This window comes from Molothrus ater, chromosome 7 (assembly GCF_012460135.2).
Source record: "Molothrus ater isolate BHLD 08-10-18 breed brown headed cowbird chromosome 7, BPBGC_Mater_1.1, whole genome shotgun sequence".
Lineage (NCBI taxonomy): Eukaryota > Metazoa > Chordata > Aves > Passeriformes > Icteridae > Molothrus > Molothrus ater.
In genome coordinates this window covers 10,294,180-10,321,659 of record NC_050484.2, presented here as the reverse complement: position 1 = coordinate 10,321,659, position 27,480 = coordinate 10,294,180, and the positions used below count along the sequence as shown (strand labels likewise).

At 39.6% G+C, this 27,480-nt stretch overlaps 1 protein-coding gene across 1 annotated transcript; it reads left to right on the top strand.

Moving 5' to 3' along the window:
* The first annotated feature begins 186 nt into the window (after positions 1–186).
* Positions 187–23,710, top strand: SF3B1 (splicing factor 3b subunit 1). The gene is given in 26 exon segments (XM_036386456.1): positions 187–273; positions 5,974–6,140; positions 8,115–8,216; positions 8,895–9,009; positions 10,844–10,923; positions 12,069–12,236; positions 12,387–12,621; positions 13,382–13,594; positions 13,995–14,116; positions 14,715–14,912; positions 15,004–15,073; positions 15,076–15,104; positions 16,397–16,576; positions 17,040–17,126; positions 17,254–17,524; positions 17,798–17,943; positions 18,031–18,177; positions 18,300–18,425; positions 18,828–19,049; positions 19,299–19,481; positions 19,573–19,684; positions 19,772–19,892; positions 20,171–20,302; positions 21,174–21,446; positions 21,929–22,145; positions 23,079–23,710. Coding segments are annotated over 26 exon segments (3,903 nt in total). The 5' UTR covers positions 187–245; the 3' UTR covers positions 23,238–23,710.
* Positions 23,711–27,480: the final 3,770 nt, after the last annotated feature.

Here is a 27,480-nt window from a genome sequence, read left to right as displayed (position 1 = left end):
TGGCTCCTCCATTGCCCCCGCCCTCACCGGATGTTCCCTCACGGCGGGCCGGGCTCAGCGCGCGCCCCCGCCGCTTCCCGCACGGCCATTGGCTGAGCGCGCCGTCCATCAGGCGATGGGCGGGGCCTGGCCCCTGGCCAAAGGGACGGCGGTCGCGCCTGCGCGCTGCGGGCTCTGGCGGCCCCGTGTGGCGGAAGCGGCGGGGCTGCGCCAGTTCCGCCTCGGCGTCGTTGGCGCTGCACAAAATGGCGAAGATCGCCAAGACCCACGAAGGTAAAAATAGCCCGGAAGGCCCCATGTCCGTGGCTGCCCGCGCCTCGCTTGGGCATCGCCCGCTGCTTATGTTGCTCCCCGGCTCCGGGCAGCGTCAGGCGCGGCTCGTCGGGCGGGGGCCGGGAGGGCAGGGCCTGTGTGTAATGGCGGCTGCGCTCGTCACCACCGGGCCGGGCGGGGAACGGGCATGAGGGGGAGCTCTCGCCGTCCTGGCGTGGGACGGAGCGGCGGCCAGGCCTGTGCGGGGGAGCTCCCCGCCCCCGGCCTCCTTCCTCCCGTCGAGCCTCGGCCGGTGCGCTGTGGAAACCCCGCGGGGCCGGTGCGAGTTTCGCATCAGAAACGCCGACACCGGGCGTTCCTTCCCCCGCCGAGCCCTTTGGCCTCGGCAAACAGGGCTGCAGGGCCCGGAGAACGGCGCGGCCCGTGCCGATACTGACCCGCCGCGGTGCTTGCTGAGAAAAGTGCCCCGAAGGAGGGGAAGGATCGTGAGGTGTGGAGCGTTCGAGCTGCCATTTTACACAGACTTCCTGCGGCCGGCTCTTGACGCAGGGAAGCGGCTCCCGGGGCTCTCTGTGCTCCCTGGGCCATGGAGCGGCCGAGCGCTTTCCCATGCGGGCTGTTCTGCCCTGTGCGCTGCTCTCCAGCTCTTCTCAGAGGGAATCAAAGCGCTCTTTGTGGGCATTGCCTGCGGCTTGCCCTGCGCTTAAGGCACCGGGGAATAATTTGTAGAATTGCAGTGCTTCTGCGTTTTTGCTTCGGGGGTTTTTCACTTGTGTTTCTGTGTACGATAGGTGCTCTGCTGTATTTTGTTTAATTTATATGCGTAATTCACTGATGGAAAGCTATCTCTGGATGGTGGTTGTGGTTGTGCACCCAGAGGGCACAATGCCCAGGCGCCCAGGCATTCATTGTCTTTTAGTAATTTTTTAAATTTTTTTTTTTAGTTTTGCACTGAAAAAGCTTTTCAAATGGAAATCCATCATCTCCCCTGGAAGTGGGGTTAATGTAGTGTTTACACTACAAACCTAATCTGAGCTTAGGGATGAAGAAAAGCTTAAACTATTGTGCTTACTTTTTTAAAATTTAATTTGATTTCTTTTTTTTTCAAGAATTCTAGAGTATTTTGGTATAATTACAGAAATTGTCTTGTCCTTTGTTGATATGCTGTGACATGCATAAAGGTTGTGTGAGATAGTACCCAAGTGAGTATTACCCATCACGGTTCTCTGCCTCTCTTACTACCTAAAGAGATTCTTGTCATAAAATAGTAGAATTGTTGAGGTTTGGTTGTTTCTTTTTCCTTTTTTTTTTTCCGAGCTGAAATTACTTATTTATTGGAGCAAATGGTGATGCACTGACTTCAGTGAAGACATTGACATGCTTCCAGTTGCATGTGTTTTGATAAGTGTTGTATCAGAGCAGGTTTTAAGGGGGAGGGTAGTTGAATTAAAAATATGTATAACAGGGTATGATCAGGTAAGGGTCTTTCCCAGCATGGAGGCATTAGCTGAGCAGCTTGATTATTTTGCTTCCAAGTTCTGTCCTATTTTTTTCAGTTCCTCACTAATCTTTCAAATTGAGTTGTTTGTTACTAAATCATCTTAAAATATTTTAATCTATCTGTACCGTTTGTTAAATACTTACTGATTGATGTGTTCAAGATACAGCTTGAAAGAAGCATCAAAACAGTTGGAGTTTGTGTCAGCTACACAGTCACAGGGGAACTCCGAGGCTGAAAAATGAAGTTTCAAGTGGCAGCTTATACAGCCTCCATAAATGTGTGAGCTTTCAATGCTGTTGAAGGTCATTTTTAGTTTAATTTTTTTTCTTGCCGAGAAAAGAACAGAGATCTTCAAACATAATAGATCTAACATGTAAGAGTGCTAAAGTAGCTGAAAATAAAGCCATGCAAGGGCAAGCTAAATGTGCAAAAATATGATAAGACATGAAAACACAGAACCTGTTTACCCTGTAAAATACCTCTCCAGCACAGGGTCGTCTTTCTTTTTTTAATGTTTAGAGTAGAACTACATGTGTGGTAGCAGAGCACATAGTTAGAGAAAGCCTCTCTGTGAGCTAGATGTTCAGAGACTTCAAATTCACTTGTGTTGACTTAAATAATGTTCAGCATTTGTGGTATGTTTTGAATCAACTGCTTCTTAAAGTTACTTTAGCTAAAATACTAAAATATATAAATAATATAGTAAAATACAGAAAAGGAATGATCAGTAGAATATCCCCCTTCTCTTTTTCCCCCCTATCCTATCCCACTCCCTTTACTGTTTCTCTGTGAGTGAATTTTCCATTATGTCCTGCTTGACTAAGCCATTAAACAAGTAGTTTGCTTTGCACAATGTATCTTTAGGCATTGTAATTACTCATTCTTAATTTGCTTTTTATTAAAGAGCTTTGTTAAACATGGTGTGAGCTTTTCAAAGGAAATGCCACTTAGCTCAGGGAAGCTAGCTGGCACATCTTCAGTGTCAAAATAGCATTTTCCACCTAAATATGTGATGTGATATGCTTTGCAAACAGAGGCTGCCTGTGGCTACAGGCCTCCTGGTTCAAGGGCTTTTGTGGGCTGTTCTCTCTAGAGTGCTTCATTTAAACTGGCACCTGGAGGCTGTGTGCTATTAGTTAACAATTTGAGTGGCTATCAGTAAGGTTTGTTGAGCCTATACAGACTTTATTTTTTGGTATAGATAACCAGCAGGTTTTGCTGTAGGAAATGCTTCTTACCCTGCTAACAGATGTAATCCCTGTAATTTAAAGGAGAAGGCCAATTATGAACGACACCTCTACCCTCTTAATGAAATATAGCTGTTTTAAAGATAATGTTGGAGGACAAGGCCTTGGTATGTTAAGAATAAGATCAATAAGACCATCAATAAGAAAATATTTTTGTGTTGACACTTCCACTGCAGAAATCCCCCAACTATTTTACTTAACTCTGTTGGTGATAGTAGAGGTGGGAGGCCGAGCATGAGCGAATCTCTGGCGTGTCCTGGAGTGCAGGGGCTCATTGCTGTGTTTGTTATGTGCTGGAGCTGTATGCTCAGGTTGATTCAGTGAACAGCTGATGGTAAGGCATGATGATCCTGTAGGCAAGATCCAGAGGCTTTTTTCATGTTGAAGTTGGTTACAGCTGTGGAGTTTCAGTCAGGCCACTGAGGAGGCAGGGTGTTTGTTGTTCCACTGACTGCTCTTTGGAAATAAGGGAAACACTGGGATTGGACCCTCACCTCACCCACTCAGTGCTGGTAGGGTTGTCCTTGGTAGAGATGGAAGCTCCAGCCTTCCACCCCAGTACTGCAGTACACCAGGCTGCAGAAGGAGTCAGGAGCCTTGTTTGCTCTCTGGGAGAAACAGAGATAACTAAAAAATCTGTGGAGAAGGTAATTGAGTTTCATTGGCTTTATAGCTGTGCCATAGGATGATTGCTCAGAAGTGGAATACCTTAAGAGGAAACTGTAAGTGCCTCTGAAGGCAGGCAGAGGCCTCTGAGAGCAAGAAAAGATCCCTAATTTGGAAGTAGTTTCCTTCTGCTGCTTCGCGGAACTAACACATTGGAGAGAAACGTATTCCAAGTTCTGGACTCACAGGAATCCCCTGGGCTGTGCAGGATTTTACAGGGAGCAGGATGTACCCCCAGGTTGGATTCAGGAGGTGCTCATGCCAGCAGTATAAGGCTTTTGTGAGCTTTCAGCTTCTCATGAGTCTGTAACACAGAGGTGACTGAAGTTACTCTGCTCTAGAAAGCTGCAGAAGTTCAATGGAAGCCCTGAAGTGGCTGGAGCAAGATTCTCCTTATAAGCCTTTAGGGTACATCTTCTGTGCTTGGGACTCTTAATGAGTTCAGAACCCATTTCAGCTGGGTTTCCTCACTAGACCCGTGCAGGAATTGCTGATTTGGTGCTGGGTTTGCTGTGCTTCACACGAAGGCAGTGCTTCTTTCTGACTAAGTGAACTCTTAGTTCTGCTGTTCTCACTCGTAGCTATATGGCAAAGATTTCTCAGGTAAAGTTTGCCTCTCTAGAGAACATGCCTTTGTACAGGAATCATAATTTGGCTTACTGTGGGGTTGTGGTTGGTTGTTGTTGTTTGTTGGTTTTGTTTTTTTTTTTTTTTTTTTGGTTAGTGGCAGTCTGTGATAAGAAAAGGACCCAGCTGTGACGTTAAGGCTTGAAGTTTGCAGTGTTGACATTTTAAGCTTTTAAACAAAGCAATTCTGATCCAATAATTTGCATTATAATGCTAATAACCTTAGCTTTAGAAAGAAGTATTCTTATTTTTGTCAGGTTTCCTAACAGGTGTTGCATAACATTGTGTAGTGTCTTTTCTAAGGTGTCTTGATGTTAAAAACGTGTCATATTTATTCATCCTGAAAAGAGAAGTGAGCAACAGTACTAAACAATTATTGAATACTCAGGATTCAAGATTATTTGTGAACAAGATTTCCTGTAGCTTTTTTGTAAATTGACAAATTTCCTTTAAGTTAAGGTAGCAGGCAATAGCACTTAGGTGGGAGAGGGTGAATCCCAGAATTATTCATGTTGAAAGGGTCTTTTGTAGTCTAATTACAATGTAATCCATTCTTTCTTGCAACCATGATCCTTCATATTCCTGCAGCCATAAAATGCAACTCTCGGGGGTTTTCTTGTCCATTCACGTAATTGTTTGATCTAGTGAAATTTACATTGTATGGATAATTGTCTTTCCATATCTATTAACTAAAAATTCACACGAAAGCAATAGTAATTTTTACACAGCTGTGCCTCAACATACCTACAGTTGCATTTGTTGAAGATAGTTGGAATACTGCAATTTATTTTCATCTTGCATTACAACAGATGGGAGGACGGCATGGTTTAATTTTGTTCCTTGTTTTTTGGATTAAGAAGTTAATGTTCTTTCTGAAAGTACCACATTTCTAGGGTCAGAGATAGCCACCAGAGTTGATTAGAGTCAGATCCTGATACAGTACAAGAATGACAAAGCTCCCATTTGAAGAGTGTTTTGTTATCCAGAAGAATAGCAGTCCTCAAAGATGGTGGTGCAGGCAGGAATAATGATGAGTAAATACCAATTGAGCTTCCAAAGTGAAAAGAGAGTCCCTAAGTTTTGGGGTTTTTTTATTAACTTGTTACCCAGTGGCATATTAGAGTTGGGTTTTTTATTTACTTTTTCAAAGATAGTATAGCTTTGCAATATGTTATGAAACAAATACAGTGTTGTTTTATTAAATCTCAGGTTTGAGAACCTGTGCAGTAATTGTTTTGAACAGAGTTGTTTAAATTAGCAAAATTGGTGATAACATTGTGAAAGGCTTTTTTAATGAGAGGATAACATTTGTTGTGAAACAGTTTTGTTAGTGTAATGTTGAGAAATACGGCTGTGGTGTAAAATAGCTTCTCTGCTACCTCTGTCAGAAGATGAGATGTGGTAACAGTGAGTTAAATAGTTTGCTTTAAGCCATATAAATAAAGTACTCTTGCTGGATCATATTAAAACGTGAGGAGAAGCTTTTTATGAGTACCAGCTTATGAATTATGATTTTGTAGTTTTGTATGTCATGTATGTTTATTTCTTTAGTGATAATCTTTCAGGTTGGGCAAAAAACTGTTTGGTGTACATAGTAACATGACTACTGTATTTTGTATGTTTGTGTAACAAGACTTTGTGTGTGTGTCTTTACCCTAGATATTGAAGCACAAATTCGAGAAATTCAAGGAAAAAAGCCTGCTCTTGATGAAGCACAAGGAGTAGGCCTTGATTCCACAGGATATTATGATCAAGAAATTTATGGTGGCAGTGACAGCAGATTTGCTGGATATGTCACTTCTATTGCAGCTACTGAATTGGAAGATGTAAGTGATTTTATTTATTTTGTTTGTTTAGGGCCTGCATTGTAACTATTTCAGAATTGATTTTGAGTCATTTTTAGTAGCAGTTGCTTGAACTAGAACCAATTTTCGTTAAAGCCATAGTGGACCAAGTTATGTCTTAAGTAGGAAGCACATAAGCATGAAATAATTTGGGTTGGAAGGGGCTTTAAAGATAATTTTGTTCCAACTGTCATGCCAGGGGCAGGGACACCTTTCACTGGACCAGGTTGCTTAAAGTAACTTCCAACCTGGCCCTGAACACTTCCAGGGATGGGGCATCCACAGCTTCTCTGAGCAGGCTGTGCCAGAGCCTCACCACCCTCAAAAAAACCAGCTTTTTTCCTAATATCCAATCTAAACCTACTCTCCTTCAGTTGGAAGCCATTTCCCCTTGTCCTGTCACTACATGGTCACATAAAGAAGTCCCTCTCCAGCTCTCTTGTAGGTTCCCTTCAGGTACTGGAAGGCTGCACTTAGGTCACCCCAAAGCCTTCTCTTCCCCAGACTGAACAAACACAATTCTCTCGCCTTTCCTCAAGAGAAGTGCTCCATTTCTCTCATCTCTTGATGGCCTCCTCTGGAGCCACTCCACCAGGTCCCTGTCCCTCCTGATGCAGGGTTCCAGGTGGGATCTCAGAGCAGAGGAGCAGAATCCTCTGCCTTGCCCTGCTGCCCTCAGGGCTTTGGATGCAGCCCAGGACACGTTTGGCTTTCTGGGCTGGGAGTGCCCATTGCTGGGTCACGTCCAGCCTCCCCTCCACCAGCTGCCCCCAAGTCCTTCTTATCAGGCCTGCAGTTCTTGGTCTGGCTTGTACTTAATGAATTTTGCTTTGAGAGCCTTGTAGGCCCAAGCAGAAGGCAAAAAGTTGTGGCCTGGTACTTGATGTTAGCCTTGGCTGGAATAATTAACTTTGTTCTGTTACTGCTGCCAGGATTACAAATGACAGTAAAAAATTAATAAAACTTCAGCCAGCAAACTGTAGTGACTGTTTTAAGATTCCTGGTTCAAATTTTAGAGCTGTTTTTAAGAATTGGCTTTTTCACTGTGTTGTGTTTTCTTTATGTATCCTGCTTGTAAGATTACCTTATGTTAATTTCTAATGTTAAACATTGGACCATATTTTCCATTGCAGGAGCCATCAGATCTTTAGGCCTTATCATAAGTACAGAGGCAACTACATCATACACTGAAAGAATTTTATTTCTAAGAATGAGGAAGATGTTTAGTTTAATACTAGTTGATACAAGAGGTGTTTTTTTAGTGATGTACTTGTGTCATCTGCAGACTTCTAAAAATGCCTTATTAAAAATTTCCATTCTCTGGGGCTCACTGAAAAAATTTCGTAGTTTTATGAGCAGTTTTTGTTTTGGCTTGCTGTAGATAATTGAATAGAAACTGACTACTGATGTGAAGGAATAGCAAAAGCAAGTGCTTGTTATTGCCATTGTGATTGAGTAAGCATAACTAAACTAACATGAATCTATCTCTGAATTTTTCACTGTTTCTGAAGCCTTTTTATAGGGTTATTAAGTCTTGTTCCATATATATATATATAGCTGACTTGAAAAATAGTTTGAATACCTCTGCACCAGTTCTCACACACCAGCTAGGGAGCTAGTTAGGTTCTAATGGTAACTAGTTGGTTCTAATGCTGCTAACTAATGGTAGTGATGATATGAAATACAGACTTTTTGTCTAATTAGTGTAGAGAGCATACTTGATTAAGTGTAGCATATTGAAGATTACTTGAGCCTTCTTAGTGACATGAGCAGGTTTATCTGATTCACCAGTTTGGGAATAATAAGAAAAGCTATATGAGAAAGCTTGCTAAAATTTTGAATTACCTATTGTACTTGTCTATTTTCATCTTTTCTATGACCACAGCATGTTTATTTGATGTTAGTTTATCTAAGTATAATACCAGCATGACAAATTCACCGTGTCTTTACTGACAGGATGATGATGACTACCCTTCCACAAGTCTGCTTGGCCAGAAGAAGCCAGGATACCATGCTCCAGTGGCATTGCTTAATGACATACCACAGTCTACTGAACAGGTACGTCTTCACTGAAGGCACAGTAAAATACTCTTGTAAGCACTGAGGAAAACAAGTGTTAATAACAGGTTTTGTTTGCTGGAAATGAAAGATGTATGTAAAGAGCCATGTTTTTTTAATGTTGCTGCAAGCTTGTTGCTACTTTAGTTTGGAATTCCGCAACGTGATAAAAGATTGGCACTTGTGCATGTAAAGCCAACAGGAATATAGAAACTAAACTATTGAAATTTTTAAAAATTGAAATCTGATACTTCGTTAAAGCAAAATAACTGGGAAATTTAATATCCTTTATAGTTCTCTGGTTTTAAGGAAAATGCAATCACCAAAGTTTTACATTCCTGGAGTATTTTTCTGTAAAATTTAAAAGCACAGGAAGTAGCATTAAGTCACCCTGCAAAAAGAAGGGGAAAGGTCAACAGCTTTGGTAACAAGTGAATAAACTCTTAAAATACCAAATTTTTATCAGAAATTATTTCATAAGTAGTTCTGTGTTTAAAAAACTGAAATTCTAGTTATGGAAGTAAAATTTAAGTTAGTATAGTGTTTTGACGTTTCCTGCATAGTTGAGGCAAAAAATAATTTAAGTCTTTTTAATAATACTTAAAATGAATACAGTACCTGACACTTTTCATATTAGTCTTCATAAATCTGTGACTAACAGGCTCTCTTGGTTTTTAGTATGATCCTTTTGCAGAACACCGTCCTCAAAAGATTGCAGATCGGGAAGATGAGTACAAAAAGCACAGGCGGATGATGATAATTTCCCCTGAGCGTCTTGATCCTTTTGCAGATGGTAATTTATTTTGGCTTTTCTATACCCTGTATGAAATTTTTGTCTTTAATTGTCTTTAGCCCTTTGATTTCTGTTGGCATGCTTATAAACTTAGTTTTGTTTTAAACATCCCCTTTTCATAGAGATTTGGTTGAAAATTTAGATGCCATATTCTTCATCTTTATAATACGAGTTTTCTTTCCAGGTAGAAGGACAAGAAACTTGTCAATGAGCCATTGCCATAGAAACACAAAGGGTTAAAGGTTTCTCTTTTCATTTCGTTTTGGGTTGTGCGTTGTACTTTGAACAGCTTGTGTATTGAGTGCTCAGATTCATTCAGTACCTTGATAGTTTTCATTCCAAGTTATAGACTTACAGGGTTACTGCTTTTGAAATGCTAGTAGAGCACCTAATTCTTACCATCCTATGTAAATTTTAGGTGGTATAGCTAAAAGAAGCAAAAGCATATATAAGACTTTGATACTATTAATAGTTCAAGTCTCTTCTGATAATTTTAGAATGCAAGTCAGGAGAAGGGGTGTTAGTGGGTCTGAAATTTTCTTCAGGTGAGTGAGTTTCACATGTGGCAATAAGGTGCCTGTTGGCTTAAAATTAGTAGCTATTTTGCAGGTTTTACAAATGAGGATTTCAGCCTGCATGAATTAGTAGGGATATTAATTATTTTACTTGCTTAATTGTAATTGATATAAACATGTATTGTCAGAATTCACAGGCCCATACTAACTGTCCTTAATTTCTTTCCTACAGCAGTACTGCTATATGCCAGTCCTGTCTGCATTCTTAAGGGTGCAGTTCAACACATCCTGTGTAGATTATGGTGAAAAAGTATTCCAAAGGAAAGTCCTATCAAAGCTAGTGTCAGAAAGACACAGCCAATTGGGCAGTGATCTTCAGCATAGAAATGTTTAAGAAGTTTATTTTTTTCCCTAAAGTATAATAGCTATACCACTTGTATAGCAAATCTGCACATTTTTCTTAAAGAAAAGTGTTTTTCTTGACAAGTCTCATTTCTATAAAGTTGGGCTTCTTTTAATGTATTTAAAAACTCAGTTAATGCAAGATACAGAGCATAAAACAACATATGGTGTACAAAACCCATTACCTGTGAGTATTGTTGTGGTGGTGTATGTACTGTATTGCATTCAGATCCCAATCACAAGTGTCCCTTGAGAAGAGAAGAGGGGGAAAGTCTCATCAAACAGTATTTTGGGGTTTTTTATTTTGTTTTATTTTTATTTTAATGAAGCCCTGTTACAATATGACGCTAGAAGGTCTGTGAGACATGTCCAGATTTGTCAAACTTATAAATGGGTCTTTTATCATAAAACAATTTAAACATTACTTAGGTATGCAATAGTTATGTATAGTCAGATAACAAGTAGGATTTAACAGCTTACACAAGGTAATGTTTTGATTATAAATATCTTTCCAAAGTGTTACTAATGGTAAAGAGATAATTTTCTAGGCTTCTATTCTGCTGCTTGAAGTCAGAACTGCTGATGGAGACAAAGGCACGAAAGTGTACGTATTCCGGATTAGCAACCCAGGAACCCATCACTTCTGAAGACTCTTAACTGTGTTGTCATTTTATCATTTTTATCGGCTTTAAAATATTTGTTTGAAACTGCAGTAGTTATGTTTGTGTTCAAACAGGTTAAATTGATCAGCAAACTGAATAAACGTAAGATACATGTAATTTAAAAAATTTTCGATCAAAAAGTAAAATTAAATGATCATGGAATAATATAATACTAGAGCAGGACAGTAGAAGTCCATAGTTTCTGCTTATCCTGTACTCATTGTGCTCCATTCCTGTTGCTGTTCTCTTCTGCAGGAGGGAAGACTCCAGACCCTAAAATGAATGCCAGAACATACATGGATGTTATGCGTGAACAGCATTTAACAAAAGAAGAGGTGTGTGGAGGGGAGGGTTTTCCACTTGGTCTGAGTTTCATGTTACAGCCTTTGAAAGCACGTTACAAAAGTGAGAGTGTAAATTCTCTTGACTTTGTCTTGACTTAAAAGCCCCTTTCTTTGGAAAATCACATTCTTCATATGTTGAAAGTCAATAGAATTTAAAGACGAAAGTTCTAAAAAACATCTGTTCTATGTAATACTTAAGCAATGCAGGGAAAAATAGTCTCAATACATTTTAATCTGGATTTTTTTTTAATAGAACTTGGACTTTCTCTTGTTTATTATCTTTCAGAGGAGGAGAGAAAATCTAACTGATAATTACTCAGTGTGAGAGATGTTTGTTTTTGTGAGTTCTGTGTATAGGAAGACAGGGAGGTTTTAAAAGGCTTTTGATGAAGTACCTACATCAGTACTGCAGTACTGAGATCGGGTATAAGATTGGCATTTGGTTTTAAATATTAAAAAAGAGAAAAGACAAAAACATGCTTTAAAATTTATTTAATAGTTGAAAAGATATTGGTAATATAAACAGATTTCTTGTCTAACACCTACAGTACCATCTTGCTAATTGGAGCAAGACCTTTTAGTTCCAGTGACTTCTGACATTGATTTGTTTTATCTTGAGTGAGGAATTATTTCGTAATTTTGGCAGTCTTACTGCTTATGGATCCACTGATAAGTGCAAGACAGTCTTTGTTAGTGTGCTGTTGCAGCAGTATCATCTCAGGATTTAAAGTAAGAATTTCAGGGGTTTTTTTATGTCATGGGATGTAGTTCCTGTGAACATATTTTTTAAGTCATTCATCTAGTTTACTGAAGTGGTATTTATTTGAAACAGGTGGGTAATGGTCTTAAGGCATATACCTATTGGTGACAGAAAACTGATAGCTTTAAAAATTCCCTGTGCATTTGCTGTAAGAATGGCTTTTATTGAAAAATTAATTTAAAAACAGCCCCTCAAACACAGCTGCTTTGGCACTATAGAAGAATTTTTAAGAACAGTGGCCTTGAAATGAAAGCAGTGGCTAATTGCAGGTTATTTGAGCAAAACCTCAAATAAAGCATAAAAAGATACTGAAAAAGCTCTTTTAAAGGTATAATTTGAAGAGTTCTTACGTTTTTATTTTTGTGCTCTTGAACAGAGGGAAATTAGGCAACAACTAGCTGAAAAAGCTAAAGCTGGAGAGCTTAAAGTCGTCAATGGAGCCGCTTCTCAGCCACCTTCAAAACGCAAGCGGCGTTGGGATCAGACAGCTGATCAGACTCCTGGTGCTACACCTAAGAAATTGTCCAGTTGGGATCAAGCAGAGGTAATGACCTGGTGCTCATCAGCTGTCTACAGAAGGTGTTACCAGTGCTCATCCTCTTGAGCGTCAGAAGTTTCTAATTGTACTTAAGAACAACTAGCAGTGTTTTATTGTACAGGATGAGATACTGACACTTGGTTTTGTCTCGTGCAGACTCCTGGGCACACCCCATCTCTGCGATGGGATGAAACCCCAGGCCGTGCAAAGGGAAGCGAAACTCCAGGTGCCACCCCAGGCTCCAAGATCTGGGATCCAACTCCCAGCCATACCCCAGCAGGAGCTGCAACGCCTGGCCGGGACACGCCTGGGCACGCAACACCGGGCCATGGAGGTGCCACTTCCAGTGCACGCAAAAATCGATGGGATGAAACCCCCAAAACAGAAAGAGGTATTTATGGCAGACTGGGAGGTGCATCATAAGTTTTCAATGGTTAATTGTACTGGTTTTTTTCACCTTAAGTAAACAGTGAGTTCAGAATCCAGGCAAAAAGTAATTATATTCTGACATCTAGTGGTTGATGTGGGGAGTTGTTCTTGTCTGAGTTCTGAGCATCGGGTTCTGCCTGTGCCTAAGTGGCGCCCATGAAAGTATCTCGGCTCAAATAAGGAACCATAGTTTTGTCATACCTAATGACTGCTGCAGGTTGGGTTTTTAATGTATAAAAGACACAGTAAAAAAAGCACATGTTGAATTACTTTTCATAATATGTTTGTGTGTGCTGTTTTTTAATTGTTACAGGTTTTTTTAAGAGGTTGTTATTAAAACAAGTTAGAGAAGCATCTCATTTCCCTAATTTGAATTTGACTCTGGTGTCAGAGAGCAGTGAAACACTTGTTACCTAATGCTTTTATCAAGGGAGTACATGGAGTACTTTGTTCAATTCCTAGAATATCTGAGTAGATCCTGTTTTTTTAGAATCTTTCTATGCTAAGGTTCAGTAAGAAGATGACACTTTTTTCATAAAACCAAGTTCTCTGTTGGATGTTTTTAGTGTAATGCCTGGGTTTTTTCAATGTTCTGCAGAGTGGTCTTTACTTTTAGCCTACTCTTTGTTAATTTGATACTGAAAATGGATTTGAATATTGATAGTATAGTTGGAGTATATACTGTTCAGCTTTCTGAGAACATTTGGTTTGTTCTTCCTTAGATACTCCGGGCCATGGCAGTGGCTGGGCTGAGACACCTCGTACAGACAGAGGTGGTGACTCCATTGGTGAGACACCGACCCCAGGAGCGAGCAAAAGGAAGTCCCGCTGGGATGAAACACCTGCGAGCCAGATGGGCGGCAGCACTCCTGTTCTGACACCTGGCAAAACACCCATTGGAACCCCAGCTATGAACATGGCAACCCCTACACCAGGTAAGCTCAGTCCCTTGTCCAAGGCTTCTCTTTGTGTTGTGGGAATGAAGAATTGCCTTTTGTATTGTCTTTTGAAACAGATTTCTGCTCAGCATGCTCTCCTGCCTGTATGAAAGCAGTCAGTGTATGCTCAGTTTACTATTTTTGTGGCAATGCCCACAGCAACACATTTCTGGAGAGGAATTGAGACTAATGTTATTTATCTGTTGCTGTTTAGTTTAGTTGGTAGAAAAAATGATAAAAGGCTCTGTAAAAAGTTTGATATTTTATTTGGCTAGAGTTCAGGTGCTATGGAAACTTTGACTCAAGAGATCATTTAAAAGTTTAGTAAACAAGTCATCTGCTTCTGCATACAAATGGATTTTTTTTTAATACTTTTTTTTTTTTAATTTGAATATAGGTCACATCATGAGCATGACTCCTGAACAGCTGCAGGCTTGGCGCTGGGAGAGGGAAATTGATGAGAGAAACAGACCACTTTCTGATGAGGAATTGGATGCTATGTTTCCTGAAGGATATAAGGTAATTAATCTGGATTAAAATAACAGCAGACCATGATGTTTTTTTCCTACCAGGGATTACTGTTTTTTTTTTTCCCCAGAAGTAGAATGTTTCACATTAAGTATTGATTGTACACACTTGTTTGACTTGATTTATTTTAAATCCCTTAGAAAGGGGGTCTCACAGGCAAATCACTACTGTGCTTCTCAGTGCTGGAAATGCCTGTCAAGACCAGAAATGTACTCTGTATGGACTGATAGAAACTGTAAGTCCAGATGTAGACAAACATGGAAGAGGGTCATAAATACTGAGACAGCAAGTATACTATGTTGATTCAGTTATTGAAGTACTTCTTTAATCCTTGGAGATTTCATAGTTTATTATCGCAGCTCTCAGCAATGGGAGTGAGCTTTCTTCTGAAACGGCAGTACAGAATAAGTGCACAAGCTCGCAGGGTGAGTTTGTATTGCTGGGAACATGGGATCTGTGGTATGCAATAACACACAAATCCCCAAACAAATAAAGTGAAGGCTACAACTTCAAGCAGTGTTTTTTGTTTGATGGCTTCTTCTTTTCATATCAGTTGCAATTAAAATGAATTTGGTTTTTCCTTCTTCAGGTTCTCCCACCCCCAGCTGGTTACGTGCCCATCCGTACTCCTGCTCGGAAGCTCACAGCGACTCCCACGCCGCTGGGGGGTATGACAGGGTTCCACATGCAGACAGAGGACCGCACTATGAAGAGTGTTAATGACCAGCCATCGGGCAACCTGCCGTTCCTGAAACCAGATGATATCCAGTACTTCGACAAGCTGCTGGTAAAGGGGATTTCATTCATGCTGATTAAACTTCACTGCTTTCTTTTGATTATGTGGCAATGCCCATTTATTTGTCTGGAATTATTTGTAGGTTGATGTTGATGAATCGACTCTGAGTCCTGAGGAACAGAAGGAGAGAAAAATAATGAAATTACTTCTGAAAATAAAAATGGCACACCTCCCATGCGAAAGGTAAGGTGAATTGTCAGATACGTTTATGTAATCTCATTTTTCAAAAATTGGTGTTTGTTTTCAGGTTTAGCTTTAGTTGTCCATGGGATTCCCTTGAAGATAATTTCATAAGCTTTGCTATCTGTTGTGATTTAAACTCAACTGTTAACTAAGCCCGACACAGCTATTTGCTTCTCCCCTTAGTAGGATGAAGGAGAGAATCAGAAGAGTAAAAGTGAGAAAACTTGTGCACTGAGATAACAAGGAATAATAGTAAAGGAAAATAACAGAAAAAAAAAAAAGAAGAGAAATAAACCCCAAGGAAACAAGTGATGCAGATGGAAAACACTTGTTCACCACCAATCAAGTGATGCCTAGGCATTCCCCTAGCAGTGACTCTTGGCCAGCTTTCCACCTGGCTTGTATGCTGAGCCTGGTGCCATATGATGTCGGGCATCCCTTTGGGCAGTTTGGGCCAGCTGTCCTGGCTGTGTCCCCTCCCAGTTTCTTGTGCCAATCTGCCTTCTCAGTGGTAGGGTGGGGTCAGAGGGAGAAAAGGCCCTGACTCTGTGTAAGCCCTGCTTGGCAATAACTAAACATCCCTGTGGTATCAGCACTGTTTCCAGCACAAATCCAGAACACAGCCCCATACTAGGGGCTGTAGAGAAAATCAGTTTGAGCCAGAACAGCACACTCTGTTTAGTGCTTTTGTTCTTCCTCTTCTATATCTGTATGGCTTTTTTAAATTCAGCATAATTTAATACTGCTGCTCTTTTAACAGTAATGTCAGTTGCTAAATTATGTAGGCCTTGTATAATTTTTGGGTTTTTTACAATTAAGAAAAAATGGATTTATAGTGTGTTTTGCTTACACGGCTTTGTAACTTTCTGGATTTTGCTTCTTTCACTTAAATTAGCTTCTTAGTGTAGCTCTTCTGTAAGTTTTTGCCTTAAGAACTAGGCAGCATAAATAGCAGTCTTCTCTGCAAATGCTCTAAACTGACCAAGCACCGAGCTGCCTGGATGCAAACAAGGGCTGTGAAGCTATTTTCCAAAGGGAGCTGGTATTAGCTCAGAAGTATGCTTCTCTTGAAGACTGAACACCTGGGCACTAACAACACAGTGTTTGTCACCACACATTTGTGTTTTAACAGATCAGCGTAAAATTGCTTGAAATAGTTTTGTGGTGGTTGGGGCAAGTATTTGGAAGCCTGTGGATGCAGTCAGTTACATTTTAACTTGGTTAATACCTGTTTTATGATTGTTCAGTGTCATTTCCTTAGATTAACTGGCAGGTTTTCTGGTTTTGTTCAGGCTGCGTTGCGGCAAATTACCGATAAAGCTCGGGAATTCGGAGCAGGGCCACTGTTCAATCAGATCCTGCCTCTGCTGATGTCTCCAACACTCGAAGATCAGGAGCGGCACTTGCTTGTCAAAGTCATCGACAGAATTCTTTACAAATTGGATGACTTGGTCCGGCCATACGTACACAAGGTCTGTTGTAGTTTGCTGTTTCATCTCTGATTTGCATTTTGCTATTTGATTTTTCTGTTTCATCTCTGATTTGCATTTTCTGCATTTTATGTGCATATGAAAAGAGGATGATACCACTTTTTTAAAAACATATTTCACTTCCATGTTTCTTAAACCAAACTTTAAAGTTTTTATAGTGTGATTGGAGTGTAGGTTGTACAGTATTGAGGCATTATGTAAATACGATATATACATATTTGGAGGTGGGAAGGACCTTACCTGATCTTGGTAGTGTCTCCAGGCTACATCCTTAAGAGACTTAAGAACTATAAAAAACAATGCAATAGATTTAATTTTTTCTGATCATTGTAAGGCTTTAAGCTTGAATTAATGGAATCATCTTGGTTTCATGGACTCCAATAGTGCTAGAAGTACTATAGTAAGTACTAATAAAAGGAAATATTAATTTGTTTATCTTTTTCAGATCCTTGTCGTCATTGAACCACTGCTGATTGATGAAGACTACTATGCTAGAGTGGAAGGCAGAGAAATTATTTCAAACTTGGCTAAGGTAAAACACCATCCTTTATTATAGCACTGAGTTAGCTTGCATATACCTGCATGTTTATAGGCATGGCAGAACAATTAGCTGTGCTGTTCATAAATCCAACTGGATTGTTTTGTGTTTTGTCCTCCAGGCTGCAGGTTTGGCAACCATGATCTCCACAATGCGACCTGATATTGATAACATGGATGAGTATGTCAGAAATACAACAGCTCGAGCCTTTGCTGTTGTTGCATCTGCTCTGGGCATTCCTTCTCTGTTACCCTTCCTGAAAGCTGTCTGTAAAAGCAAAAAATCCTGGCAGGCCAGGCACACTGGCATCAAGATTGTACAGCAGATCGCTATTCTTATGGGTTGTGCTATCCTGCCTCATCTCAGGAGCTTGGTTGAAATTATTGAGCATGGTAAGTTCTGCTTTCTCAGACAAAGTTCTTTTGCCCACTTTATATTTGGAAGTTTTTATACCTCAGTAAGGCACAGTGACAGTCAAGTGCTGGTTTTGTTGTTGCTATGATACTGAGAAACATTTCAGGTGACTTTGAAAGATGAAGCAAGACTAGTAGTGGTTCAGTATTTGTGAAAAAAAGTTAATCCCTTTTACACTGCTGCTCTGTTTTTGCTAATTTGAATTTAAGACACGAGTAGAAGAAGTGGTACTAAACCCTGATCTCTTGCAGGGCTGGTGGATGAGCAGCAGAAAGTTCGCACCATCAGTGCTTTGGCCATTGCTGCTTTGGCTGAGGCAGCCACTCCCTATGGTATTGAGTCATTTGACTCTGTCCTGAAGCCCTTGTGGAAGGGTATACGTCAACACAGAGGAAAGGTAAATTGAAAATACTTTCTTGAGTTTGAACTGAAATGGATGTGTTCCTGCTGTAACTTATTAGACACATATTTTGCATTTAAATAGGGTTTGGCTGCGTTCTTGAAGGCGATTGGTTACCTGATCCCACTCATGGATGCCGAGTATGCAAACTACTACACCAGAGAAGTCATGCTGATTCTTATCAGAGAGTTCCAGTCTCCTGATGAAGAGATGAAAAAAATTGTGTTAAAGGTACGTCACAATGATAGTTTTGCATTGATGCTGAATATGTATTTAAAAAATTCCAAACAAAAGCAAAAATAACCCACACCCTACACCAGACTAAAATTCTGTGATTTTTTTTTTCCTGTCAGGTGGTAAAGCAGTGTTGTGGTACGGATGGTGTTGAAGCAAACTACATTAAAACAGAAATCTTGCCACCCTTCTTCAAACATTTCTGGCAGCACAGAATGGCACTGGACAGAAGAAATTACAGACAGGTATTTTTGGTCTTTTTTTTAGCTGGGAAATTATTTACAGTAGAAGAAGAAAATTAGAATATTCATTCAGGCTAAATACTTATTTTGTCTCTGTCCTGAAACTTGATTTTTGTTTTACTAGCAATTTAGAAGTTGTGTAGCTAAGGAGATTTTCAGGTTCTTAGGAGGTTATCACAACATTTTACATCTGTGAGTGTCTTCATCACTTGCAAGGTGGGGTGGTTCACCCCATTTATGTTCTTAAAAACACTGGATGATTTCTAAAGCTAAAACTAGTTTTTTGTAGTGGACCTAATTTGTTTCTTCAGACTAGGGAAATTATTTTCAAGATGTAGAAAGTAGATTTTAACTACTTTTAAGCATAATTTTAATGCTTGCTTATTTCACATTTCTGTATTTCAGTTGGTTGATACGACTGTGGAGCTGGCAAATAAAGTTGGAGCAGCAGAAATTATTTCTAGAATTGTGGATGATCTGAAAGATGAGGCTGAACAGTACAGAAAGATGGTCATGGAAACAATTGAGAAGATAATGGGAAATCTGGGAGCAGCAGACATTGATCACAAACTGGAAGAACAGCTCATTGACGGTATTTTGTACGCCTTCCAGGAACAGACAACAGAGGTAAGGCCTAGGGTTGGAGTATTCCATTCACTGGAATTGTAAGCCATCTCACTGTTAGTTGTACAGAAATGTGTGCTTCTGAGTTAGATTTTTAGAATCCCTTTTTAGATGTCAGTGCTCTAATCAATGAAATCCAGAAGCAGTCTCTGGAATGTTAGCGTTTTAAAAGCAATTTTAGATTATGGCAAGTTTAGGTAAAATGCAGTGTTGCTGTTTGTCTGATTTTCCTTTATTGTTCTTTTCCCTCAGGATTCTGTGATGCTGAATGGTTTTGGCACAGTGGTTAATGCTCTAGGCAAGAGGGTGAAACCCTACTTGCCACAGATCTGTGGTACAGTTTTGTGGCGTTTGAACAACAAATCAGCCAAAGTCAGGCAGCAGGCCGCTGACCTGATCTCTCGTACTGCAGTTGTCATGAAGACTTGTCAAGAGGTACGGACTTCTCTTCCAGATTTGCTCTAGCAGGTCACAGTAATGAGAGGGGAGGGGAAAATGACTTCTAACTCTTTTTGCTTGGTTGTAGGAAAAACTGATGGGACACTTGGGTGTTGTTTTGTATGAGTACCTGGGTGAAGAATATCCTGAAGTACTGGGCAGCATACTTGGAGCACTGAAGGCTATTGTGAACGTTATAGGTACGTTTTTGTCTTGATTACTTGTCTGTTCAAGAGCAAAATAGAAAAACCACTGTAAAACTAAATGTGCCTCTTTGAATTCAATAGGTATGCACAAGATGACACCACCAATCAAAGACCTGCTGCCACGGTTGACACCTATTTTGAAGAACAGACATGAGAAAGTACAGGAAAATTGTATTGATCTTGTTGGGCGTATTGCAGACAGGTAAGCTGAGTAATGTTAAAATATCTAACCTTCTTTGTGGGCAATTATTATAGCAAAAGCTCAACTTTGGCTTCTGAGTATTTTTTGTTGTATCTCTTGATATTTCTGAAGTTGTGCGTAAAACTAAAATATTTAGCAGACACACTGTTGAATTACCTAATAAAGGAAATGCTTAAGCTTAGCTCTGTGGATAGCAAATGAAAAGGTGCTACAGTTTGTGGCTTTATGTAAAAATCTCTAGCATCACTGAAGAGGTAACTCACTTTATTCTCTTTCAGAGGTGCAGAGTATGTTTCTGCAAGAGAATGGATGAGGATCTGCTTTGAACTGCTTGAATTATTAAAAGCTCACAAGAAAGCTATCAGAAGAGCCACAGTGAACACTTTTGGTTATATTGCAAAAGCTATTGGGTAAGTTGGTTTAATGCTTGTCCACTTCTTCACACAGTTACCAAATAGTGGTGATTGTTACTTTTCTGGTGGGAAATACTCAAACTTCTCTACATTTTATATGTGCAGACATGGTTTTACTGATTTTGAAAAATACAATCATGTATTCTTGGTTAACATAGGACATTGCACTTCTGAACAAAATTTATGAACTAATAAGGTTAAAATCTTATTTAGGAGTAAGAGCTGTTGTCTCATGAATCAATGTCATGTGCATTCAAACCCTCTTTGTATTATTTTATAAACTCTCCTTTAAATAATTTATCTTCTCTCTCTTTTTTTTTCCCCTCCCCCCCACCAAATCACTAGTTTTATAGATTCTTAAAGGTTTGTTTCCACTAAGGTCATACTCCAAGTCAGCACCTTGTAGAATGAGGCACAGTTGCCACCTTTTATGTGTGTTCTGTAAGAGACTGATGACTGGCTGAATGCAGATAGAGCAAGCAGCCAGGAGTGCTGTAACTCTTCTCCATGCAGGACATAACCTATCTCTGTCAGTACTTGCTTTTATACAAGTCTGTAATTTCCTCTGGGATCAGAGTAATAGAGGGGAGACTCTGCTACCCTCCAGAGTTCACAAGAAGAAGAACAGAGGGCCGGGAAAAAGCTGAGTCTAGACAAAGTAAAAAATGTTGCTATGAAAATAAATCCTTTAGCTGTTCTAGAGTTTATGTTTAAACGCTTCATGTTTAGCGTTCAGTTTGTTTCCTAGTTCTCTAAACTTTTTATGGGGGCTGAACCATGTATCTCTGCCACTTATTTGAAGCTTAACTAACTTTATCCAAATCCTCACTGAATCCATTGACATGGATGTCCATGTTGTCTCTTCCAGACCTCACGATGTATTGGCCACACTGCTCAACAACTTGAAAGTACAGGAAAGGCAGAACAGAGTATGTACTACAGTAGCAATTGCTATTGTGGCTGAAACATGCTCACCCTTCACAGTGCTGCCTGCACTCATGAATGAATACAGAGTTCCAGAACTGAATGTCCAGAATGGTGTGTTAAAATCTCTTTCTTTCCTGTTTGAATACATTGGAGAGATGGGAAAAGATTACATTTATGCTGTTACACCATTGCTTGAAGATGCTTTAATGGACAGGTGAGTGCACTTCTTTTGTGGTACAGTTATCCATAGTCACATTTTTAAGTATATACTTGATTGTTAATGATAGCAAATATGCATATTGTCCTTGTTTGCTGAAGGCTTTAAGTGATCAGCATAATTTAGAAGCCATTATTTGCAAACAATTTGGATTATATATGCTCCAATTTTACTAATAATTCTGAAGATGAAAATTATAAAAGCGTCTTCAGTGAGTCAAGACTTCTTCCATTAAAACTGCTTTTGATAATTTCTATTGTTGGTACTTCTGTGGAATTTCAGTGCATTGATTTGTCAGAAAACTCCCATCTTTTTTCACTTTATTGATTTTTGATACTCTGCCCCTTGCTGTCAAGTAAGTATGGCTTATAAGTGTTATTAGTGCTTTCAAGAAAAGTATTGGTGAAAAGAAACAGTGTGCTTGTCCAATCATGTTGCTTCTAAGTCTCATTTATTAATACCCATTGTTCTCTTTGCAGGGATCTGGTACACAGACAAACAGCCAGTGCTGTGGTGCAGCACATGTCCCTTGGTGTTTATGGGTTTGGCTGTGAAGATTCTCTTAATCACTTGTTAAACTATGTGTGGCCCAACGTGTTTGAAACCTCTCCTCACGTCATCCAGGCAGTTATGGGGGCTCTGGAGGGCCTCAGAGTGGCTATTGGGCCCTGCAGGATGTTACAGTACTGCTTACAGGTATGGCCTATGTGCTGGGGCAGCAGAGAGCACCTGTCAGGCAGGACTTCCTTCCACCAGACAGAACAGTCAGTTGGAGATGATTTCCAACAAAGGAAAAACGGCTTTTTGTCTCCAAAGTATTTTTTAAACAGGATATTCTGTGCCAGGGACTTGAATAGTGGAAATAGGCAGTAAAGAGAGGATTTGGTATAGGGAGATAGCTGATTACATCACTGAACTTGTGTAGAAAGAGCAGGTAACTTATCAGTTGACTAAAATAGCCTGGCACTTTGATTTCTAAACTGGAAGCATCTCAAAAATTTTGAGGATGTGAACTAATGACTGGGGAATAAATGAGCTGTGGGAGGGGTTATGACAATCAGTGAGATAAATAAATGAGAGGATAGGATTAAGAGTAGTGATTTGTCATTAGCCAAGAAAAAGAGTGAGATGTTTACAAGAGTGCAGCACTATAAACAGTGCTTTGGTTAGACTTGGTACTGCTAGAGCAACACTGGGCAGTTCAGCTTCTGTAAATGGGGTGGTAAAATCTGAAGGCTCCTTTTCTGTGTCATAGCACGTGACAGTGGCTGTGTTGGCTATGGAATTAAAACTCACCTAACAGGTGGAGAGCAAGGATTAAAGTCATGCAGGTCCGTGTAGAGAAGGTGTGACAGCATTTTAGTAATAATTTGCCGATAGGAAATTTCAGACTTTTGCAGTGTGGGGACCTCAGCATGAAGATAGATCAGAGGGAAGGTGAAAGTCTCCTGCGGTGTATATTCCTGCAAGTACTGTCTGTGTATTGTTAGTACATAGAAATGTATTTTCCTAGAGCTTGTGTGTTCTGTCCATTTATTAAATGCTTGTTTTGCAACACTTGATTAAATTCAATAAAGGAACACTGGAACTGCAAGCTTTTATTACATTTTGTTCTGTTCTGTTTTCTAGGGTTTGTTTCACCCTGCCAGAAAAGTCAGAGATGTTTATTGGAAGATCTACAATTCAATCTACATCGGCTCACAGGATGCTCTGATAGCACATTACCCAAGAATCTATAATGATGAAAAGAACACCTATATTCGTTACGAACTTGATTACATCTTATAATCTTCTTGTTCAGTTGTTTGTGTTTAATGCACAGCTGTTGTTCAGTTAAATGCTTCGGATTTCATGATGTAAAATTTTAAAATTTTGGAGATCAGTGTAGAGCTGGTCAGAGGCAGAGCTAGGTATCCAGTAGCATGATTTTTTAAATATGTCCTTGTTTTTTGATGTTAAACAGTTAAAGCCAGTAGTGACCAACAAAACAGTAATTACAAAGTACTGGAGGGATTTTGTTTTGGATCCATCTTTATGAAGATTTAGATTTCATTCCTTGTGTTTAAAGGGGAAATTTATTTGAGAAATAAACATTTGTGTATAAAAACTAATTGGTGTGTGTTTTTTGGACAGAGGGGCTTGTAAAATAAGTCCCTTTGGATTAAGTATTTGTTTATGTAATGAATAGGTGGTATAAAACATTTTAACCCTTTTTGTCATCCACTAGCTTTTGAATAAATAAGAAAAATGTACCAACTGTAGTTAATGTGTGTATCTTTGTCCTGCAATAATGTAGCTGTAGCCTGGCTGATGGTTATAGTAGTATCAGGTTTTTTTCATGGAAAAAGTATTTAATTGCTTGTTACTGCTTCATTTGCAGTATCCTGGTGGACATGGCTTGTTAAATTTTCAGAAGTTAGCAGTTTTATTGTAAATTGCATTTTTAAAACCAGTTGTGAAAATGATGCGTATTGATTACTTATAGGCTGTGCTGTAATTCAATTCAAGAGCTAGGAAAGTTAAGTCCCCAGCACCTCAGATGAGACAGTTTCTAAGAAAAGCATTCTATTTTCTCATTTGCTTTTTGCCTTTTGTGTGTGTACTACAAAGAATAAGGTTTTGCTATCAGTAAACCATGTAAAACCCAAGGATAAATGATTTTGTTAGTAGTGTACATTATACCATGTTTGTAAGGTAACAGGGGGCAGTAGCTGGCTCTCACACACCTTGTTCTATGAGTCCTTGACTTCAGTGATTCATTGCCATCTTACCAAGTTCAGGGCAGTGGTGTTACCTGACTTGTCTCTGTTTTACATAAATGTGAGAGTCTTTAACTGTTGAGCATATAGGAAAATTTGACCCTACCTTTCAGGTCTAATTTTTTGTTAGGGGTTTGGGATGGCACAAAAGCAACTTGGGGCCCTTTTGTTAATAAAGGTACTACAGCTACTTAGGAAAGGGGGAAAGTGACTTTTTTCAACAGTGAGTTGTATTCTAAAACTTAGGTAAAACCAGCTGCAACTTCTTGAAGTCTTTATTGCTAAACTGTTTCCTCTGACAATGAGGTGCATTCTAGTCTATTTTTAGTGCTTTGTCACTGAATAGTATTGTTTGTATTACAGATAGCCTGCCATCTTCCTTGCCTCAGAAGGTTCTGCAAGACAGAACCAAGCAAGTGCCAGTAGAGAGGGAGAAGCTGGAAAAAAGCACTGAGTTTTGAGAGATGAGCCAAAAGAGAGCTCCAAAACAGGTAGGAATAGATGATGGCTCCTGACTCCTGGATATGCTTCAGCAAATTCATTATTCTTTAGAAATAAGAAGTGAAATTGTATAAATTTTCTCCAAGTGGGGAGCAGCTTCAAATTGTTACCATTTTGTATTTTTGAAGCTCATCACTTATAAATCTCAAATACTTTCATAAATCTTTTTGAGGCAGATGCAATGTTTCCCTTGTTTCTTCAGGAAGACGGAAAGGGGAAGGAGAACTGTGTGATAGAACAGAATCATACATAAAAGTGTGATGTTCATGTTTGGGTGTTTTGCTATCCCAAGTATCTGGTATGAAATCAGGTTTGAAGTGGCAGTATTTAAGTGCAGCTTTTGATATGCAGAGTCATCAGGAAGCATTTTTATCCTTGAGACTTTGTGGATCTGTGGAACTCTTACCTAAAGAGGCCATCTCTGGATCATAGACTGATGGATTTTCTGGGAGCCTACAGCAGCTTGTAAAGGATTTTGCTTTTGTTGTTTAGCAAGCACATTGAGTTTTATTCAGCACAGGAAGATTAAGGATGAAATTTGGGCAAAATAAATAACTACCTAGATACAACATCTATCTATGTAGACAAATATGTTTCTTTTCCAGTACAAACTAAAGTCATTAATGAATGGGAAAGTTTTACTCTGAGGTGGTGGCTGGTATTCACCTGCAGGCTTCTGGTTCTGGACAGCAAAGACCAAGGAGTTTAAATAAATGAAAGGATTTGGATCACTACTGTTTAAATTCCTTTAATGGCTAATAAATTGTGCCGTTAATGCAGAAAAACAGGCTAAGTGAACAAAACATCAGCTGTTTTGCTACTTCTTTATAAAATAGGAGATATGCCATGGCTTGGTAACTAAGCGGTTAACCTAGTCACAGAATTAGTGTGATATTTGATAAATAAAAATGAGACAACAATCTCTCAACTTCCTTAATTAGGTTTTCTTTTAAAGGGAACCAAGTTCCTTTCCAGTTGTCCTCTAACCCCCTTTCTGGATTTGCATAGAGCTCCTAGCTTTCTCAGTGAATTGCAAAAGAAGCTCTATGGACAGAATCTTCACTGACAGTTGATCATCCTGAACAGGCTCATCAAGTATGCAGAAAGAGGTGGAGGCACCTATAAGAAAAAAAAAAAAGGTATGTGATTTTTTATTTTAATCTATTTTTAAAAAATAATTACAATTATGCATTTGGATAGGGGCAGTAAATGAGGAGAATGTAAGCCATACTTCTTTGGGCTCTTCCTAGTTTAGAATATTTTACCACTTAATGTGGGTTCTGATTTCATTAAATTTTTTTCATTTGTCCTTTTTAATGGAAAAAAAAGATGGATTGGTTGTATATGCCTACATTTCCTTACAGTCTGAACTTCTCTAACAAAGGATGCCATGCCCCTTGAGCTGATTGAGCTAAAATTAGCCAAGGCTAGCAGTTATCCTTTAAGGTATGCTAATCTTAAAAGTTTGGGAAATATTTTTTGGTTTGTCCTACCTTCTTTCTGAGAGCAGCTGAAGATAAGGATCTCAAGTTTCCTCAGTTTTATGTTTGGTGTTAGTTGCATTTTATTGCTTACACTTCTATGTCTTCTGATCTAATTTCACACACAAACACCTCCTTCACTGCCACTGTTGTGATTCAGTTGTACCCATTTTGCTTGTACCTTCCTTGTACCTATCCATGGATCTCTCTAACCTGCATCTCTCACCTCATTTGCTGCCCTGAAAGCTGCACTCTTACCCTGTGGGTTAAAGAAGTCAGACTTCTTTTCACCTTGCATGTCTTGGCACAGTAGCAGTAGTGGCAGTGAGAGCACTGAAGAGAAATCCTCCTGCCCTCCTGGTTGCCCTTGTAACTGCAGCAGTTCCTGGATGTGTGGAGAATCACTCACTGCTGGAAAAGTCTCACTCTGATTCTGCTCCTCATGCTGGGCCAGGTCCAGGGGGTCTGGAAGAACACAGCTGCCAAATTTTAATTGTTTTGGAAAATACTAGGGAGTGCAGTGTGCAAATATAGTCTGGTCTTTCTTACCCAGCCTGAGCTACAGGGGCTCTTCCTCTGCCAAGCCAAGTGGAGAGATGGAGCCTGTTCAGTGGCTTTCTACATTCAACTTCTTGATCTTATGGTGAAATCATTGTAGGAGTCAGATTGAATTTGTTACAGTGTTCTGTCCAGACAAGGAAATGGGATGCCAGATTACTGAAGTGCTGCATTTTCTGTGATGGTCTTTTCTGTGTACCTCCAAAGAGAGCACAGCAAAGCTTATTTCCAGGCACAGCAGAAATTCCAACCTGAGCTGCTGCTCGAGGCAGAGTTAACAAGTTGATTCATAAAGATTTGCAAGTAACCCTGAAAGTATTTTACAGGTTGTTGTTACAGACATAAGGTCAAGTTTAATTCACCTTTTTTCAGAGATCCTGAGATGGCTTAAGGAATGGCAGTTGTTTTCACAAGAGCAGGATTTTGATGCCTAGAATAAAGTTTTGAGATTTTTTGAAAGAATTTCAAAGAATTGTGCAGCCAAGTATGAATGTGATCATTTTAAACCAAAATTGCATGTAAGAGTCCTCAGTTTTTAGCCAGACTCCCAATAGTTTGTTCTTGTCAATGAAGTAATTCCACTCTGAAAAATGGTTGATTGTGAAGTAGCTTCTGACATGTTACAAAAGAGCTTGGAGCTTGATATGGTTGTAATAAAGAGAATGATCATAGCAATAAATGCTAGGAATCATTAGGAATGTTTGCTATCAACTGTGGCATACATTCTGTTTA